The sequence below is a fragment of the Aptenodytes forsteri genome, unplaced genomic scaffold (assembly GCF_000699145.1).
Source record: "Aptenodytes forsteri isolate BGI_AS27 unplaced genomic scaffold, ASM69914v1 Scaffold11, whole genome shotgun sequence".
In the NCBI taxonomy this organism is placed as follows: Eukaryota; Metazoa; Chordata; class Aves; order Sphenisciformes; family Spheniscidae; genus Aptenodytes; species Aptenodytes forsteri.
The window spans coordinates 2,999,530-3,018,192 of NW_008794155.1; the positions used below are offsets into that span (position 1 = coordinate 2,999,530).

The following is an 18,663-nucleotide window of genomic DNA, read 5'->3' on the forward strand; positions in this document are numbered from 1 at the left end:
TCATCACCATCATTAAGCTCTAGACAATCAAAACACTTCCTAACGTACAGGGCCACCCCACCGCCTCTCCTTCCTTGCCTGTCCCTTCTGAGGATTTTATAGCCGTCCATTGCAGCACTCCAGTTGTGCGAGTCATCCTACCACCAGTACACAGAGGTACAAGCAGCAGCTTCAGGGAGATTTGTCTGGCCTTTGCTGCCTTCTCTGCTGGATACAGAGCATGTGGAGATAGTTCATGTTTTGGGTCATTAGGACTAAATCCATCAAAAGACAAAAGACACTGCATGTCGAGCTCACAGTTACTCCTGTCCTTCCCATCATAAAGGTTTTTGAGAAAGGTCAGTCCCTCCGGAAACCCAAATTCTGTGCCTAGCAAGGAGTATCTGACAATATTTCTGATGAAGCAGTTCTGAACCACGCATGCTTGCAGGGCAGCTGGAAGTCTATTTTCTGGGCATAAGCATGCCCTTGGTTTTCCCGGGATTTCCTAGGTACAACCTTGTGGGAACCGCTCTGCCACGTCTAGATCCTGCCTCAGGTTTCTTCACCCAAGGGACCTCCACAGCTAGCACCCCAAATCTGAATATAGATTTTCTACATCCTTGATATAAGCCTCCACAGATTTCTGTGGGCAAATATTGAAGGGGAAAAAAAAATGTTCAGCTTCTGTATTTTTGTGTTTTGCTCCCTGATTGAGGCTAGTTTTAGTCTTTTCAATACATGCTCCAGTATTTTACCGAGCTTGTCATTTCATGGGATTATTCAGAAATAAACTGTTAGATTTTCCAGTTCCTATGCTACCTTCATTCCCCTGGTAATGTTCATGGGTAGAGAAGCCTTAACATTCATTACAAAGGCAAACCAGTCAGCCCCCAAGACTGAATACAGGCCCAGTAAAAAACAAATTATCATTCCTTGACACTATAAAGAGCTGCTTTCTGTAATACACAGGAGGCTATAATACACAATCAGAGCAACGCCATGCCATTGAAAATGGGCATATTATTAACTTGAAATAAGGATAAAACCTGCAACTGCTCCATTTAAAAATAATGCAGTTTGGGGTTTGTAGGCATTACTTCTACTCCAGAGTACACACGGCAGCTTACTACATGGTTATCCACAAAAGCATTCGCTTCGGGCTGGAACAAGCTGTCACGCTGACGGAGCAGCACGCATCCCTCGGCGAGCCACGGACCTGCTCCTTGCTAACTGCAGCGCTGGGAACTGCCATGAAACTCATTGCTGAGTAGGGCTCATCTTGGACTGAGGTCAGCAAGGTTAATTCGGCTCAAAGCTAAAGCAGAAGTGACCTCATGCTCCTGACATCCCCTTCCTTATGTTTTCCTCCCCCGGTCAGCTGTGACGCCTGGTTAACTGTCTGCAGACCCATGCTTGAGAGATGACTAAGCTGCAGCACTTCAGCCATCAAGTGGGGAAAAAAAAAACCAACCCAGGAGCAAATTTTCTGCAGCCCTTGCTGGCACCCATGCTGTGCAGTCATGACTTCTTTTATAAGCTGGAGCCCAGCACCAAGAACGTGACTCTGCGGTAGAAAAAAGCGTGGTCCTCAGCAGCTGGAATCAGGCTGCGATGACCCAGCAAAGAAAGCTGAGCTGGGCCAGTGCTCCATTCCCCTGCCCGGCTACTTGATGCTGCTTCTTCAGCTCAGCATCTCAAGCGTTTTGGGAGGCGGATCTAATCTGCTGGCTGTTGCAGCCCTCTCGTGGCCACACAAACCCAACCGCGCTCCTGCACGCCGGCTGCTGGGAAAGCACAGACCAAAATGCTGTGTGGGAGGACAGCATATTTTAAGAAGCACAACAAATAGTTATTAAATAGCATTTTCATCTGAGAATAAATGTATAAATAAAAGGAACAGACACTTAGGATAGTATTTGTTCCAGGTGTACAAGCAGAGTCCTTGTTAAATTACTTGCTTTTCAAGAATCAAAAGGAAAATTACAGATAAAGCATTAAGCAGTCGCATTTTTAATGGGGCGCCCTGTTTCATCTCCCTAGGCTGTCACTAAACAGTCTGCTTTGAAGTGCGCCTTTTGAGCATTTGCGCATTGATTTACAATGGTGTGGGTAAATTCTGTGCTCACAAGTTTTGCTGAGTATCTGCTTACTGGAAACATGTCTATCTGCTCAGGAAACTCCAAGGAGGGGTGAAAACCTCTTGGGTTGGGGAAAGATCTGGGGGAACCTGGACTGTTCCAAATTTCTGCAAAGACTAACAGGTAGATGATTCTTTGGAGCTTGAAAAGCAAGCCTGGGTTTTGGTATATTTTGTTTTTCCTTTTAGTCTACTAGGGAGAGACAGAGACATCACTAACACTTGGAAATAAACCATGGGAATTAACAGTGGAAGGAGGACATTGATGGGAGCAGTGCTGAGAGCCCATCCAACAGCCCAGCCGTACGCTCCCTGCCCGGTGCTGTCAGTGAGCACAATCAAAGGAGATACCTATAGAATAAAGAATAAAATGGATCAAAAAACAAAAGCTTGTGCATAGGTATGGGGTACTCTGGAGGAGGTTGTCCGGTTTTGATTGATGTTTCTTAGGCTGGCAGCAATAGTACTTACAGACCAGAGAGCCGCAGTCCTGCCCGAGGGATGATGTTACGCTATCGTTTTCCCGCTGCTTTCCTCTTTTTTTCCTTACAGTAGTTTCAGAGGAAACATCTGCAGGAGAAATTGCTGCATTTCAAAAAGAGATGAAAAAAAACAAACCAAAACTAAAAAAAAAACCAAAAAAACCCAAAGCACAAAGTGGAGCTGTGACGACCGTGTGAGCTGACATTACCTTTTCAGACGGGAGCGCTGCTACCTCTGGCAGTAACGGCATCCGGGCAGATAGATGGGGGCGGGGGGCGTAGGTTCAGAGGGATCAGAAGGACTCTGGGTGACAATGGCATCTAATATTTTGCAAGCCAATGTGCCAGCCCATGTGTTCATGATGCTGGAACAAGCCTTTTGATCAACATCAGGCATCAATAAGGCAGCAGTATCTGAGCCCCTTCGGATGCACATGGGCACGTGCTTTCCAGCTTAAGCACAGAAAAATCAGTTTATAGAAGTGGGCTCCGCGCCTGCAGCTTTTTTCCATCTGAGCTGGTGCTTCCTGCCTTGAGAGCTATTTGCAAGGAGGCCGGCAGGACTGCAGGCTCCTTTGCCTCCATGTGCCCAGCCCAAGGTCCGCACAGCACCATGGCCCTAAATGCAGCACCAAATCCCACTGGTGTCCTGTGCAGGGTCTCCCTTTCCAGCTGACTGCCCTAGCAGCACCTTCTTTAGCCCTCTGAATAACTCAGGACCCTGTGGAAATAGTCCTTACTTACCTGTATTAACACCTTAACCACATACATTATATTTAAGTAACGTAGGTGCTGTTTTGCTGTGCTGCAGCAATGCTGCTTCGAGTGAGCCAAGATGCCTCCAAAGGCTGTGGCACAAGGACGAGTTGCATCTCATGCCCAGCTCTTCCATGGCCTCAGGCTCGTCTTTCTCACTTACAAGAAACTTTATGCTTCCATAAAACTGGATTTTGCATTTTTTTTTTATTTTTAACTACCTAACCTCTTTGCTCTTCATTTTCTGAAGCCCACACGTACAGAACAAGATGTGACTTTTTTGGTTTAAGATTGCTTTTATTTTATATAGAGAAAAACAGTAGTAAGAAAGTAACAAAATTAGTATCTGCCTGAAAGAGCACAGGGCAAGTATCATCCTGGGATCCAAAAAATCCTCCAAACAAAAAGGTTGATAAATTTTTAAGACATGTCTATATTGCGAGATGCTGAGATGCTTGGGGCAGTGAATACCTATGCTGATAAAACCATGTGAAATAGCCTAGTGCAGAGCAACTTACAGCTCAGGTCTGGGTGCAGTGAGGCGCACTACTTGGGTGCAAAGCAGCAGGGACACCTTGCTGTTTTTTCCCTGGGGCAGCTGGAAGCAGTGGGTCTGTACGCAGCCAGCACAGGGGCTGCAGCCGGGAGCACCTGGTCATATAGACACATCTTTAGGTATGTAAACATGCTGGCTACATAGAAAAGTGGAAATTCCAGCGTCAAAAGCACAGACAGGATGCATACCATTAAAAAAAAAAGTCCATGTAGGCTTTTAGTGAGATGGAGCTCTTTCCTTTCTGGAAAACATTCTCCTAGGGCTGGACTAAATAGTCAGGCTCCATTGACGTCAGTGGGACAAAGAGCTCACCCCCAGTGTTGCAGTGTCCGCTGACCCTGGCTGGGAACGGGAGGCTGCGGATGAGCCCCACTTTCTTGCCTTCTTGCCTGCGAGTTGCCTTCTTTCTATGCTATGCCCTTCTGCAACCGCATCGCCCCTATACCCACCCTAACTTGTCTTCTGCAGTTGGTCCGGACTCTAGGATTCAACCACAATCATACTCAAGGTGTTTCTGAAGATGATCCTCCCATCCTCTTTGCTGCTGCACTCGGGCTGGCAGAGAGCCTCCTGCAGCCGCTGCCGCAGCCCCGGGGGGGCCGTGCCCAGGAAGTTTTTTGTCCCCGTCATGAAATCCATCATGCGGGCTCCAACCGGGTCCCCCTCGATAAAGCACTCGGTGATATCCCAGCCCGATGGGAACTCATAAACGCGGTATTCAACACCCAGTCTCTTCAAAACATCTGTGATGCCGTTGGAGGTGATGTAGTGGCCGCTGTCGGTGGAAGGCAAGCAGTGTCTGTACTTTTTCCATAAGCTGGCCCATCCGCTACTGTCTGCCAGAGCAGGAGGGAAGGTTATTTTTGCAAAGCCAAGGCAGTCAAACATCAGCTAATGCAACTACTAAATGAGTTTGAAATGATACCTCGCTGCTGGCACAGACTTTGCCAGGAGCAGTTAGAAGAGGTTTCCCCTTACTTGAGTCCACTTATAAATGTCTGTGCCTGGAGAGGAGTAAAACTGTGATCTCCATTAGCCCTCCTTCCAAAACTCTCCTGTTTAAAAGAAACTCTGAGGAGATGGTCTCTGGCACTGGATTTTTCCGGGAGGAGTACACACAGATATATCAGTGCACTGAGTCTGCACATGCATGCTACCTATTAACTGCCCCTTTGATAGAATAGTGCAGATGTTTTTATACCTTGAACCTCCATTTTAAGTATACATCAAAGAACACATACCTGAAAAGCCAGTCCCAGCTAGCAAGGGAAACAGCCTACCAGCAATGCTAAAGGGAGTTTTAATGGCAAACGTGGGGAAGTGTGCTTTATCCACTGCACCACAAGCTGGGGATCTGTGAATGGCACACTGGAAAAAAAACACTCAATTTTTTTAATCAGTGCCATGATGTTGTAAGTGCCTCTTTTTCCTCTTGGCAGCTCCTGTTGTCCTGCTGGGGTCTGGGCCATCGCTGTGTGGAGGAAAGCACCCCAAAGATGGGTACTCCCAGAGCTCAGGTTGTACAGTGCTCATTTCACCATGAAGAGGGATTGACCCTCATTCATTAATAGCCACACTTCTCTCTAGCCAGTAATTTCACAGCAGAAGGTCTCTGCGAGTTAGAGAGCAATTCAACTACTTCATAAGTAGGGAAGCAAGAGCACGAAGGCTATGCCTATGCAGTCCCATCAGACATTGAGGTCCAAGAGGCTAAGCCCAAGATCGCTTGTTCCCTATGAAATACGGCGTTTGCTTTATTTAATTAATAAGCACTACTAAAATCCCGAGATGAATATTTGTGGTTCTCATACTTCAAAGCTCTTCAAAACACCAGCAAAGAAACAAAAAATAAAAGGCCCCTCTTACCTGATAAAATTATGATCAAGAGTTTACCATGATGGTCGAGGCAGCTGTGGAAAAACTTGATAGTATTGGGAATATCCTCCACACGGTACAGCATCTAGAAGTGACAGAGTTACACACAGCCGTTACTCCTCCTCCACAGTGCAATGGCCCTTCAAAGTCTTAAACCCTTTCTCTATAGAGCTGTTTTAAATTACTTCCCAGTTGCTTCCCAGCCTGTCCTAACTCAGCACGCACGTTTAGGGATGCCCCACAGGACTGAGCATCACCAGCTCTCCACCGGCACCAACAGCCTGGGGTCAGACCTGGGGACCCTCTGCTCAGCCTCGGCCACCAGCGGGACGCTGACCTCCTCATCGCTGCCCTTCAAGCCCAGTGCAGTTTTGTGGTTGGAATTTATGTGCAGAGGCTGTCCCCTGGTTTCTGTGGCTGGTCCTTATCACCAGGGGCATTTCTTGGCCGTGTCTGGGCCATGGGCAGGTTGGATCTCTTCCAGAGATCAAGGAATTTGCACTGGGACAAAGCAGGGCTCATTTCAAAGGCTGCCCTCAGGGCTTGTAACTTAGCCCTTGACCCACCCACCAAAACTCTGAAACACTTTTCAGGTGTGAAATCAGCTCTTATTAAATGAAAACAAAATGAAATAAAAGAAAAATTAAATAAAACCACTAAAGCGAGACAATAACAGATTTTTCCCAAAATATAATTGGTACATACAACATCAGTGTCATCAGTATCAGAGAAACAGCAGAATAATTTCTGACCCAAAACCTGACACAGGTGTTCGTTCACTAACCTTTCCCTCAGTGACATCCAAACTGCTCTGATTAAGCAAAAAAATTCTAGCTTTTTGCAGCAGCAAAGCATAATTGTTGGCTTCCGTGTGATGCGTGATGGTCTGAGACTCCTCCTGTTTTATTACCCACCATACACAGTTAAACCAGTACAAACCAGGGACCAAAACCAAGGTGGACAGGGAATGAGGTTTGGTGTTTGTAGAGCTGCTGCAGAAGTAGTTGCTCACGGGAGAACTGTGCTCAGCTCTGCTCTCCCTAACTTGAGGCATACAGCAGAAATTAAGGGAGTAGTTAAAGCTAATGAAAGCAATATTCCATTACCTGGATCATATGGATGAAGTCGAATTTCTTATGTGCACCTTTCTCTTTCACCTGTTGTTCATATTCCAAGGAAGTGAGCTGGTGCCAAATAAAAGAGACATTCTGCAGGTCTGGAGCTTGATTCACCAGCTCTGTTTTAAAAAAGCAGAAGAAAAACATGAATTTCACAAAACAGCAGAAAAACTTATCATTCAAATCGACAGTCCTCTCTATACCCCAGGCAGCAGGTATAGCCTTACCTTTGTAAGCTGCCACGTGCTGTGGGTTGGGCTCTATGATTTCGTTGTCAATAAAGACCCCTGGGTGTGCAGCCTGCAGTATCCTGATCATTTTCAAATCCTGCTCGCCTAGTCAATAAACACAAATTCATTACTTTAAAAAGTACGTAAATGAGATGAAAGGATGCCGGTGCACTTGCCACCCTTGCTGCCGGGAAATCCCCCAAGCAGAATTGAGGCACTTTCTACCTTGCAGCTTGCATGGTGGCATCTAACCCATAGTCTTACCGCGATATCTTACTGCTTGAGGGAACATATAGTTACAGATAAGGCTAAGAACAAGGAAGAGATCAGCAACAGCACAGAAACCTGCTATTGGCAATACTCTGGGTCATGGGACAGACAGGTCAAAATAGTCAAAGATCAATGTTTAATAAAACAACCGGGAAGCATTAGTTTTCAACAAAAATGTAAAGTTTGAATGGGGGCATGGAGGGAGTCAGCACAGGTGTGCAATTTCAGTGTGGCACGGGGTGGTCCATGCCTTTGGCACTGCCCTGGGGAGGTGATGGTTGCTCTGCCGCTGGTGTGACATGGCTTGGAGACCTGGGGAACTGCATGGCAAGAGGAAAGACCCATTGACATGCAGTACCCTGGGTCTTCCCTCTTTGGGGCCCGACCACGTGGTCTCAGCTCTGGGCATCTACTAACTAGTTGTTGTCTTGGAGTTGCAAATGGAGAGTCATATATTGGCGTGTAGGTGCCCTGCAAATTTAGCTATTGGTGCTCCTCTGTTGTTGTCTGAGCTCTGGAGGAGCAAGCAGCAGTCTGTCCTTCTGTGCTAGGAAGTTCCCAGCCTCTTTCAAGGTGATGCAGGTCAGTCACCCTTGTTTCTTTCAGAAGGGCCACGATACCCTAAGTGTACAAAGTCCACCTGGTTCATCTGGGACTATGGAAATAAACAGTAGAGGCAACAACCTTGAGTGAACCTTTGCAAGAATCCTATCTGTAGCTGATGGCGGGCCCTAAAAATAGTCCTGCCCTTGCAAATGTCACACAGAGAGGGCTTGATATGAGATACTGCATCTTCCCTAGGCTTTCAGCTGATGTGCCATCTATGAGAAAAGTCGTCATCTTTGGCAGGTGTTGCAGTAAATAGAATTCAAGGAGGAAAATATCAGCCATTCCAGCACTACAGGGACATTCAAAGAAGGACGAGTCTTTTGAAATTGGAGAAAAAATACTCAAGACCCCTGAGGAATGCAGTGGCAGCGGTGCAGGGCTGGACAAAGGCAGAAGGAAAGAGGCTGTGGCTCCCTCCGTTGAAGGTGGGTGCGTGGACCAATATTGTTGACACTGGCAATCAAGGTTGCCAAGGTTGCCCAAGGTTGCTTGCCCTATGGCAAGCAGCTGAATCACTTTACAGTCCTAAATGCCAGTTAGTAGGTGCCTTGGGGTGGGAAACACCAGCAATTAGAGGTGTTGATGTGGGCTCCCGGCAGGCTCAGGGCAGGCAGGAGGCAGAGCATCGCTGCTCCCGTGCCCTGGAGCCACTGATGGTGGCAAATGGGTATATCAACAGCAAATGGGTATTTTATAAGTTGTTTGAGGTTTTTTTTACTCCATCTCTGTAAAACGTCCAAACCCAGTCTTTGCAAGAGCAGGTAATAACGTCCTCAACTGGGGTGCCTGCAAAAACAAGCGGTAAAATACAATGCTTCAGAGCAGGAATTTCTCTGCTCCAGCTTGCCCTGCCGGCAACAACCCTTCAGCATTAACTGAATATTTCAGCGAGGCTGAAACAGGAGTGAAAGCCCTCTGCAAACCGCAGCCCGCGCTGGCACTAACTGGGAGGTTACAGCCGAGATAGTTAAACCCGCCATGGGAAAACATGGGGTGAATGAGAAAATGTGATCTGGACCGACCAGCAGTCTTTTAGGATGTGGAGTCGGTCACTAATCCCCATTAATATTTTTGTCAACTAAACTAATTCCGGGGGCTCTGTGAAATCAGAGTCCAAGCCTGGAAAGGTCAGGGATCAGATCTAACCTTTTGCTCAATGCCATCCCAGCTCACTCCTCTGCCCGGCTGCAGAAGTTCAGCTCTTACAGCCATGAGCAAGCTGAGGGAGTGCAAGTCTGGGAGGGGCAGCTACCCAGGAAACCTATTTTTCCATTAAAACGTCTTCTGAAGAGGAAATAAGAAAAAATGAGGACAGTGCAAAAAGTTCATTTTTCCCTTGTGTTTTCTTGGAGTCAGAATTTTGGTTTTATATTACTTAATGAAAATGGAGTGTAATTGAGAACTGAATGATTTCTTCCTGCTTGCTTTCTCATATGCTCCAACATATTCCCAACTGGGGAAAACAATTCAATGCTATTTTCCTCTTACTCAGGAAAACAAGCAAAAAAAAGTGAGAAAAATACTTTCATTTGAAAGTACTAACACTTAAAATTCAGCTGAAAATACTTTTAAAAGCAAAAGCAAACTCTGACAAATCAAACTGCCACTTCTTTTCTCTACTTTTTATTTTCTTCCAGTTTCCCTAGGAGCAAAGCTGGATGTTTCACCGCTTTTTTTTTTTTTTAAACACAAATGCATTTAGAACAGCTTTAAAACTTTTTTTCCAAAAGATGGGTTTCTGTCTGGAGGGAAATACCATTAGTTGTTAAACCCTACTTATCACCGGATAAAAACACAGTAGTAACAAAGAAACACGTCTTGAAAAAGCTGATGAGGCCCCCTGTTAATGGTTGTGGCCAGCTGGTTTTGCACCACCTGGAGCAGAGCATTGCCCAGCTTTGGCCTCTGGGATCCCTAAAAGCAAAGCAAAATGAGAGATCCCTTCAGGTGGGATATTCTAAGACAGGACTTTGGGTGGAACGAACCTCTCAGATGTCTCTAATTCTCCCCGACAAGGCTTGAAGATGCTCTCATACCTAACCCGGAGCAGGACTCCTTGCTTTGAGACATATAAAGTCAGGTGAGAGTCATCAAGAGGCAGAGACTAAACTAAAATAATCACACTCATCTCACTTCTTGGACAAATTTGAGCAGCAGCGTTTTATAAGGGAGATGGGGAAGGAAGAGAGAGCATTGCTCTCGTCCCGGCTCCACGCCCTGTTTGCTGTTCTCTGCTTCACTGAGAAATACCGTTATTAACGCCTGAGTAGTTACCCCCATTGCTCAAAATTTCAGTATCACTTTCTGCTACCCACAGGGACCCCCTGACCCCCAGTATCAGTGGTGCTGCTAAGCTCCTTACCTGTGCCACTTCCAACTCCCAGAACATTTATAGTTGATTTTCCATTGCCGAGACTGAAACGATAAGTAGACATTACTCCACCACACTACGTCACACAACTTCATGTTTTAATTCCAGTATCTTGGATGCCACATTGGCCCGGAAATTTAACTGAGTTTTGCCACGTGAATTGGGATAGAAATTTGAGCATCCCTTTGGAGCCCAGCTATAACCAACTGCGTGGCGGGAGCCAGCCCTGTATTAGCAAGCTCATATTTCACAGTACAGTAGGCAGCAGGATATAGTGTTTCTCTTCCTCTGCCAGAGAGTTTTCTTCAAGCTGTGGCTGGCACCATGTAAAAAGGCCTCAGGGAACCCCAGGGCGAAGGGTTTTCTTCAGGGGTAGCGGGGCTGTGCCTGGCTGGGATGGGCACCGCTCCCCAGCCGGGACTGCAGGGACAAGGTGAGATGGGGCAAAACCTCTGCACCCTCAGAGGACAAGTTTGGTTTTCCAATATTGGATATAAATGCCCAGGAAAAAAAAAAAACCAGGCTATCCAGATGACTGGAAATCCTCTCTTTTCAATATTCGTCTTGGTTTGAAATTGGGAGGAAAGGTCAAAATCTTCAGTAATTTTTACCTTAGAAAAATTACTTCTGAGAAGATCAAAAAAACCCCACCCAACCTTGTGGTTCCTAGCAGAATATTTAATAACAGCCTGGCTCAAGGATGAGGAGCCCGGGCTCGAGGCACCTCGCTGCTGTGACATGCTTTATGGCCTTATTCTGCTCTCGGGCATGGACTGTGCAGAGGGATTGATTTTCCCATACACAATCTCAGGAGACACCACAGCAATGATTCAACAAGAGGGGAGAGGGTAGTAAATCCTGCAGGGTGTGAGCTAGTCAAGGAGCCTTAGCCCTAATGAGGGTCAAGACCCTTTGACAGACCCACAATCAGCATCATAAGAAGCCACAATGTTTTGCATCATTTCAAATTCACATAAGTAAATATTTCAATTAAAATTTCCCAATACAAAATATTTTTTAATTATTATTTTATTGCTAATTTTTTATATATATCTGATCTGGAGAATAAAAATTTGCCTGCCTAAATTTTTTTCTCAATAGAGAAAGCAGTTTCCATAACATCCAAAAATTACCCAAACTTGAAAGATCTTTCTTGTGGTTTGGATCTAGGCTGCTCTAAAACTTATCTGCAGTCATCCAGGCTTAGTATATTACATCAATACTTCACAAAACTGATTATCATTTGGTACTTAAGCAATGCAAATCGACTTAGGATAGAAATAAGGAGGTCTTAGGGGACTGAGAAAATCAAGAATTAGTCACTAGAAGAGAATTAGAGATGTGTTTCTGTTTGGACTGATGCGTGATGAAGTCCCAAAAGCAGGGAGAGAGCACAAGAGAGATTTCTTTTGAAAAAAACAAACAACAAAAAATACTTTAATCCTTGGAAAGTCAGCTAATGAAAAGAGATGGACATGAAAATGAGGTCTTGATTCTTTCCTTAACATAAGCTGAGAGGCAGCACAGTGTATTAATTGAAATAGCATGTATTCTGGAGTCATTAAACAGAATATCCTAAAGACCGCTATTAAGGGACTTAAAATCAAAAAGCATTAAAAGTTAATTCATGCCCCAGAAAATCCTTAAACACGTTTGCTGACCCTTGTATGCAAGCTGCCCTCCCAAGATAACAGATGGCTTTCCCACTTCGGTGGAAGCGCTCCTTACCCAGCCATGATGTTGGGCATTTCTTCCTTGTTGAACTCGTCCATGCACTGGTGCTCTGTTGAATGATCCAAAAATGACTTAAAGGCTTCTACATACTCCTCGGCCGTGAGACTTCTCATGGAAGGGATCACATATAGCTCTTGAGAAATAAATATACATTGTGTGTTAGCAGCTTCAAGGCAAGTGAAGGATCAAAGCACTTACCTCATGGAGGAAACCCAACCCAACCCAACAGAAGCCAGAGAGTCAGGAAGACGGTAGGGAGAACGCATGGCCCAGGAGCCGTCCAAGCAGGTGGGCTCATGCGAACACTTTCCAACCTGTTCACACTCAGGGTTTGAAAATTATTCTTAGATGCCCTTTGACATCAGCATATTTGTTAAGTGCCTCGTTATTACAGGTCTCCCTGAGGAAAATATCCCCATAATTTCCTGAAGATGCTTAGATAGATATGGCGTACTCGGTTTGCAGAAAGGGAGGTAACTGGAGTGTTTTTCTGGAAGGCTCAAGGCAAGAAGGTGAAGGGAATTGCACAGCAGGTCCAAACCTGGAGGGGCCGTCGCTCTCACACATGCTGGACGGTGTAACTGAAATCGCCAGCTGTTGGCACATGGGCTATTAGGGGTGATACAACACAAAAACTGCCACCTGCAGCTGAAGCAAAAATAGACAACCCCATGCACTTCATTTCTGACTCTTGCCAGCATGGGGCTGCAATGCACTACTGGAGAGGTGGATTCCCTGCTGGGAACTGCAGCTCGTGGCCAGGAGGGCAACTGATAGCAAAAGCATTTCATCTGAACAGGCTCATGCTCAAATGTGGGTGGCTGAGACCAAGACTTCTAGCTCTGAACCAACACCCAGGGCCACTCAAGGGTTTGCAAGCAATTATTGCAAAAACTCACTTTCCTGCTGTCTCTTCCTAATGACAGCGCTGCTGCCAGGGCACAAGCTCTGGCCAGCTGCTTGGGCCTGAGGAGCAATGCTAAGACTTGAGGCTCACAAGAAGATGCCATGCAGCTAAGTACTGGTTCTGGGGTCTATCTCAGACAGGGGGCTGCAGTAGGAAGGCAGTCATAGTGCCAGCCTCAACATGTGAGATCAGCATTGGAAAGGTAGCATTCAATAGGAAAAAAATCAGCTTTTCCTCCTAAGCGAAATGAGGATGAAGGACAGGACTCAGCAAAACATCTTCATCCTCATTTTTGCCTTTCAAGGAACTGCTTATTTATCATTTGCATTTAGTTGCCACTAGTAAGAAAACTAGGTATGTCTCGTACAGGACTGTGCAGTCTTAAATTGAATGCCTGTGCTGTTTCCAAAACCACACGTCATTGGCAGCTGTGTTTCTGGTAGGTACGTATGGAGACCCTATGTCCAGCCCTATTGGAGGTAAAGGTATCACCATCTATCCTCAACACTTTGAACTATACCCTAACATAAACCTGAAATCACCTGAATTGCAGTCAGTTTAGCATCCTGTCTCTTTTTTTTTTCAAACAATCTCTAACTCCGAAAGAAATAAAACATGTTTGTAGTGTTAGCAAGCTGAGTGGGCATTTTACTTTAATCTCCTTTTTTTTTTTTTCTCCCAAATACCTGAATTATCGTGTGGAGCTGTCAGAATCTCTGCTTCAAAGTTCATGCTGGGGAACCTATTCCTGTAAGGAAAGTATAGCACTTCAGTTATTTGAAGAACCTGTACGCTTTCTTGAAGCTGCATTGCAAATGCAGAACAAGAGGAAGACGCTCCAGGACAACTTTTCCTCGCCTGATAATCAATGCTATTTGTTCTCTTTTACTACACTAAAGAAAGTCAAAACTTCTTGGTTAGCTGATCACCCGTAAGTATCAGCAATGGACTGGCCACCTGCACCAGTGCTTGTCTGAGATGTGTTGTGGAAGCTTTTCCTCCCTCTGAAGAATCGTTAACCAGTCAATATTGTGGAAGGCATTAGACTAGTCGATATTACACACTCTGTGAAACCTTTAATCATGGAGTAGAAGAAAGCAGTGAAATTAGGAAAAGGCTATAGTGAGCTCCAGCATCTGAAGTGCTAAAAGATCTGCTCGGCCCAATGTTTCTGGGACCTTTTTGCTTTGCTTTTTCTTTAAGTTCAGTTTTTCCTGGCTGCAAATATTACATTGGGTAACTTGTAGAAGGCACAGGACTCCAAGGGCAAAAGTCAATGCGTTCATTTGACCATAACCTGTTTTCATTCAGTCATATGTTTTCATTCTTAGCTTGGGGGTTTTTGTGAAGATTTCCAGCAATGAAGTCACATCTTCATTTTCCTTTGACAACGTGCTTCATCTATGGAATATGCATGAGGTGCCACTAGCAAAAGGAAGGGATGAAATTAAATTGGAGCAAGGACCTCGCTTCTGCAAAGAAAGTGTTGGGATGAGGCTATCTATGCAAAGGGGAAAAGTCATCTTCTGGGTAACCACATTTCAATATCGAGATGCACAGCAAGACTTAGGGGTGATATTCCTGTATAACCTGAGTTTAGACACGTTGCTGCTCCCAAAGCTTTGCCATTAGAAAATGCTTCATGACAAGCAGTCTGCAAAAGCAGTAAGCAGCCCTCGAGTCCCCTCTGCCAGGGAGAAAACTCCTGCATGAATAAGAAACAAGCCAGGAGGTGGAAAAGAAAAAAGGGAGTCTTGTAGTAGGGCTTTGAGATACAATATGTAATGACTGTGCTAGCAGGTAGCAAGGAAGTGGCCACATGTGCACATAGCACACTGCTTTGGTTGATGAAGGCAAGAAAAGACTAAGGTGAACCAGAAGTCTCGGAGACGCTGGGGCAATGCCAGAGTCCCGCAGGAACAGTTGATTTCATCTGAGTTCACTGGCAAAATCACATACCTGGCTCCCAAGAGGTACGTTAAAGGTCTTGGTTCCACCACCTTGACCTCATCGCCCTCCCAGAAAAGAACACACAGAAGTTCAGCAGCAACAAGCCTGAACTCAGTCCCCTCCGTAAGCTCCAGTTTGGCTGCAGGCCAGTCCCTCCAGTTTCCACTCAACCCTCTGACCTCTTTTATCTCTGCCTGTCAAAACAGGGGACTAGTTTGTCCTCTCAGCTGGCTGAACCGAGCAAGATGGTTTTCAGAATAAATCTCCCACTACAATGCCAAGGGGTAGCGTGGCTTCTCCTGCGTAGAGAGGAACAGCTCTCGGGGTCCAGGCACATGAACTCCATTTCTGACCGGTCAAATGTTTCCAGCCATCCCAGGAGACCTGCCAGGTGATCTGGACAGACTGCAGCACAAGTATTCACCAGGACGGATGATGCCAAGTTAACTTCTACCGAGACTTTTGCCATTTCTCCCCAAGCAGGGTTTCTAAGATTGATTAATGTTTGTTGCTGGGAAGGTGAAACAGACTTAATTATTGCTGGGAACAAATGAACTTCCTCTAAAACCTGGCTTAAATTCTAGGCTGGATCTGAAAATTGATTGGGCTGGTGCTGCCCATCCCAGGACCCCGATACCCAACAGCAGGACCGAAGCAGTGACTGCCAGCGAGTGGGATGCTCATGGGCACGGCTCGTCCTGCCGCGGCTCCTGACTAAGTCAGAGCTCGCCGTTAGCAAGGCTAAACCTCTTCCCTTCCGTGAACCGAGCAGGTTGCATTATGGACTGCAGGTGCAGGGCACAGAAGGAATTCACAGGGTCGCTTTAAGTGACACGGCACCTTTAAGTTGAAAAAGTCATTAAATTCAAGAGGTTTCTAGCAACACAAATTGCAAGAACATCTTCATAACTCATAATTTCATCACACCTAAACTTGGGCTGCTAAGGGGCTAAAGGTCTCCTCACAAGGCTAGTTTAGCCCCCATCCCTCCCAGGACATGGGCACATCTGCTGTTACTCCCACCTTACACACGTCCACCCGTGACCCAGGGACAGCAGGGGCTGGCTCTGCCACCCAGCCGGACGGTGGGGAAACACGCACCCTCGCTCCTTTCCAAAACCCACGTACCTCTTCATCTCTGGGACCGGATCCATGGTCAGGGCGGGTGCCGTGCCGGGGCACGGCGGCTGGGCACGGGGCTGGGGGTTAGCTGGGTGCCTGGCCCCTACGATAGCATGTCCACCTGCCGCCCCGCCCCGCGCCGGCCGCTCAACCCACCGTGACGGTGGCGGTGATCCCGGCGTGCGGCTGCAGCTCTGCCGGCACCTGTCGGGACAGGCAGCGTCACCGGAGCGAGAAGGGGAAACCCGAGCCCGGCGGGGAAGGAGCGAGGGGCCGGGGCAGGCGATGCGCAAGGCCTGACGTCTGCAGGGCTGAGCTCATCAGGCAGGAGCTGCGCTGTTTTCAAGGGGGGGACAAAAAAAAAAGGGACAGATTCAGACTTCAAAATCTTTAAAACCTGAGTGGAAATGGCTGAGGGGTGTCAGCTGGTGCCAGGCAGACCCAGGGGCCATTTCCATTTGCTTTTTAATTTGCTTTGAACCCTGCCTCTCCTTTGTGCTCGCTGCCCCAGGTGGGAGGAGGTGCTTTCCCGCATCCTTGCCATGCTGCTGCCTGATGAACGGACATGTTGGGGATGCGCTGGGAGATCCCTGCTTTCTCCGGAGAGAAGAGGGGCTCGCTGGCTGCCCAGAGACCTGAGCAAGTGATTTTTCCATCTCTGATTCAGCGGAAATGGGGCATAATGGCAGGACCCACCAGTGGGCACTGCAGCCCTGCGGGCAGCCTGGCACCCCCCTGTCCCTGCCCCGTGAAGGGGCTAGGGGGGACGGGCAGCCGGGGCGGGGGGCAGCGAGCCCAGCCTGCTCCTGCTTTGCTTGCTAAACCACAGGAATTAGACAGCAAGGAAACATTTTTGGGGGAGAGCTGTCCGAGCCAGAGGTGGCTGGAGGTCACCCAGGATGGGACGGCATGGCTGGTGGTGCAGTGGTCGCTATTACAAATACAGAAAATCCTGGGTGCTCCCTGCACCCGGGTTCAGCCTTTTCTCCTACCAGCATCCACAAGACTGATGTTCCTTTTGACTAAAATCTAATAACACAAATGTAAAAAAGAAAGGATTTAGAGACTTTATATTTCCAAGTGAGGTCTGGTGGTGGAAAGCACAGCGGTAGGATCCTCTCCACTCCCTTTCCCTGAAGGCAATGGGCAGAACAGATTTAGCAGATGACAAATAAAACCTCCTCCCTTGCTGAGATCCCTCTCCCAAAACACCACCTGCCCCGCACGGCTCACCTAGGCCAGGGATCACGCTCTCAGGTGAGGATGCTTCACCACCAAGTGACCTGTCTTGGTTTATACTAGATTCGGCTTCCAAATGGATTTAAGTTATCTCCACCCCAAGGCGGGTCCGCAGCAACATGTTAAGCTAGACACGGCCACATCGCTGCTCTTAGCCAAAATATTCAAATCAAAGTGAGGAAAGACCAGAAGCTCTAAAATGCAGATTTGGCTCCTGGTGCTGCTTGACCGCTCGGGTGGTGATTTTATATCAGCCATTTCCATCCCTAAATATTTCCAGCAGAGACACCAGCCCCCAGACACCAACAGTGCACCAGCGGACAGCAGATTGTGTTTCTCAGCCAAGCCCCACACGCTGCAGCCGCAGCTCCCTCGTGTCCCCCAGCCACCTCCACCTTGTCCCAGCTAAGCCACACAGCCCGCTCTGGCCCAGGCACCCCTCCACCCCGCCATGCCACCAACAGGGATCGGCATCCCACGGGCCGCGGCAGAAAGCCGTACCTCCCCGGAGCAACCGGAGCTGTAGAGAAACCTCCAGCATCCAGGAGCTGCACAGCCCTTGGAAACCTCCTTGTACATCCACTGGGGGCTGATACCCCTCCCTTGCCCCCCTGTGTGTCCCCCCCCCCTCGGCTCCAACAGCCCACGTAGGCGCATGCCACAACTGAGCTGGCATTAGCCTACAACAACAGCCTTTGTTCCCTCTGCACTGGAAACAACAGCACATTGTGGGCAGCTGCCTGCGCCAGCAGGAATTGGCGGCAGGGTGGCTTTGGAGGATGTACCCTCTGCAAGCTGTGCTCTAGGTTGTTCCAGCAAGCTCGTGACTAAATCCGCGCTAAACTGTGTTTTTCGTACAACTTGGGTTTTTTTGATCTCCGAGGCGAGATGATGGCTAAAGCTAGAGTCAGGCTGCAGTGCGAGAAAAACAAAGCAACAGTGTTTTTCCCCACCTGCTGCAGCTGCGGTGGTCAGTTTGGGGCTGATCCTGCAGAAATAGGTCATTTGCTTTTCCCAGGGGCGAGCCTGCCCAGGGCTGGTATCGCCCGTGGCGCCGAGCCCCCTCGATGCCCCGGCTCCATCAGCCCACCACAACAAGCCTTGGATCTGCGCTTCCAGGCAGGGAAGTCTGAGTATTTGGAAATCAAATTCCAATGAATTTATCTTCTAAATAGTGATCAGCATTTAGGCTGATGAATGTCAGGAAGGTCCTAGGCATTTTTACAGGGTTCTTCATAGTGTTACTAGTTCATGTTTTGCAAACCTCCCTGCTCCACCTAGAACAACTGATTAAGGTCCATGTAATGTAACTTTGATTTTCTTGT

At 47.4% G+C, this 18,663-nt stretch overlaps 1 protein-coding gene across 3 annotated transcripts; it reads right to left on the bottom strand.

The window, feature by feature from the left end:
* Window positions 1-3,653: 3,653 nt before the first annotated feature.
* On the bottom strand, window positions 3,654-16,282 carry LOC103899271 (carnosine N-methyltransferase 2). 3 transcript variants are annotated; one of them, XM_009279710.2, is made up of 8 exons: window positions 16,106-16,282; window positions 13,714-13,775; window positions 12,115-12,253; window positions 10,378-10,430; window positions 7,134-7,241; window positions 6,895-7,025; window positions 5,780-5,873; window positions 3,654-4,749 (listed from the first exon to the last, which is right to left on the bottom strand). In XM_009279710.2, exons 1-8 carry the CDS (start codon window positions 16,129-16,131, stop codon window positions 4,394-4,396), a joined length of 969 nt encoding a protein of 322 aa, XP_009277985.1. In that variant the 5' UTR covers window positions 16,132-16,282; the 3' UTR covers window positions 3,654-4,393. The 3 variants fall into 3 exon arrangements, with proteins under 3 accessions (XP_009277985.1, XP_009277991.1, XP_019327725.1); XM_009279716.2 differs by lacking the exon at window positions 13,714-13,775; XM_019472180.1 differs by lacking the exon at window positions 16,106-16,282 and having other exon boundaries at window positions 13,714-15,428.
* Window positions 16,283-18,663: the final 2,381 nt, after the last annotated feature.

Excerpts from the sequence above, each read along its gene's own strand:
- LOC103899271 (XM_019472180.1), bottom strand. The coding sequence starts at position 13,837 with ATGCAGCTTCAAGAAAGCGTACAGGTTCTTCAAATAACTGAAGTGCTA. Across the intron at positions 10,431-12,114 it reads ATGCCCAACATCATGGCTGG|TCTCGGCAATGGAAAATCAA; the intron begins GTAAGGAGCGCT and ends TTATCGTTTCAG. Across the intron at positions 5,874-6,894 it reads ACTTCATCCATATGATCCAG|ATGCTGTACCGTGTGGAGGA; the intron begins GTAATGGAATAT and ends TGTCACTTCTAG.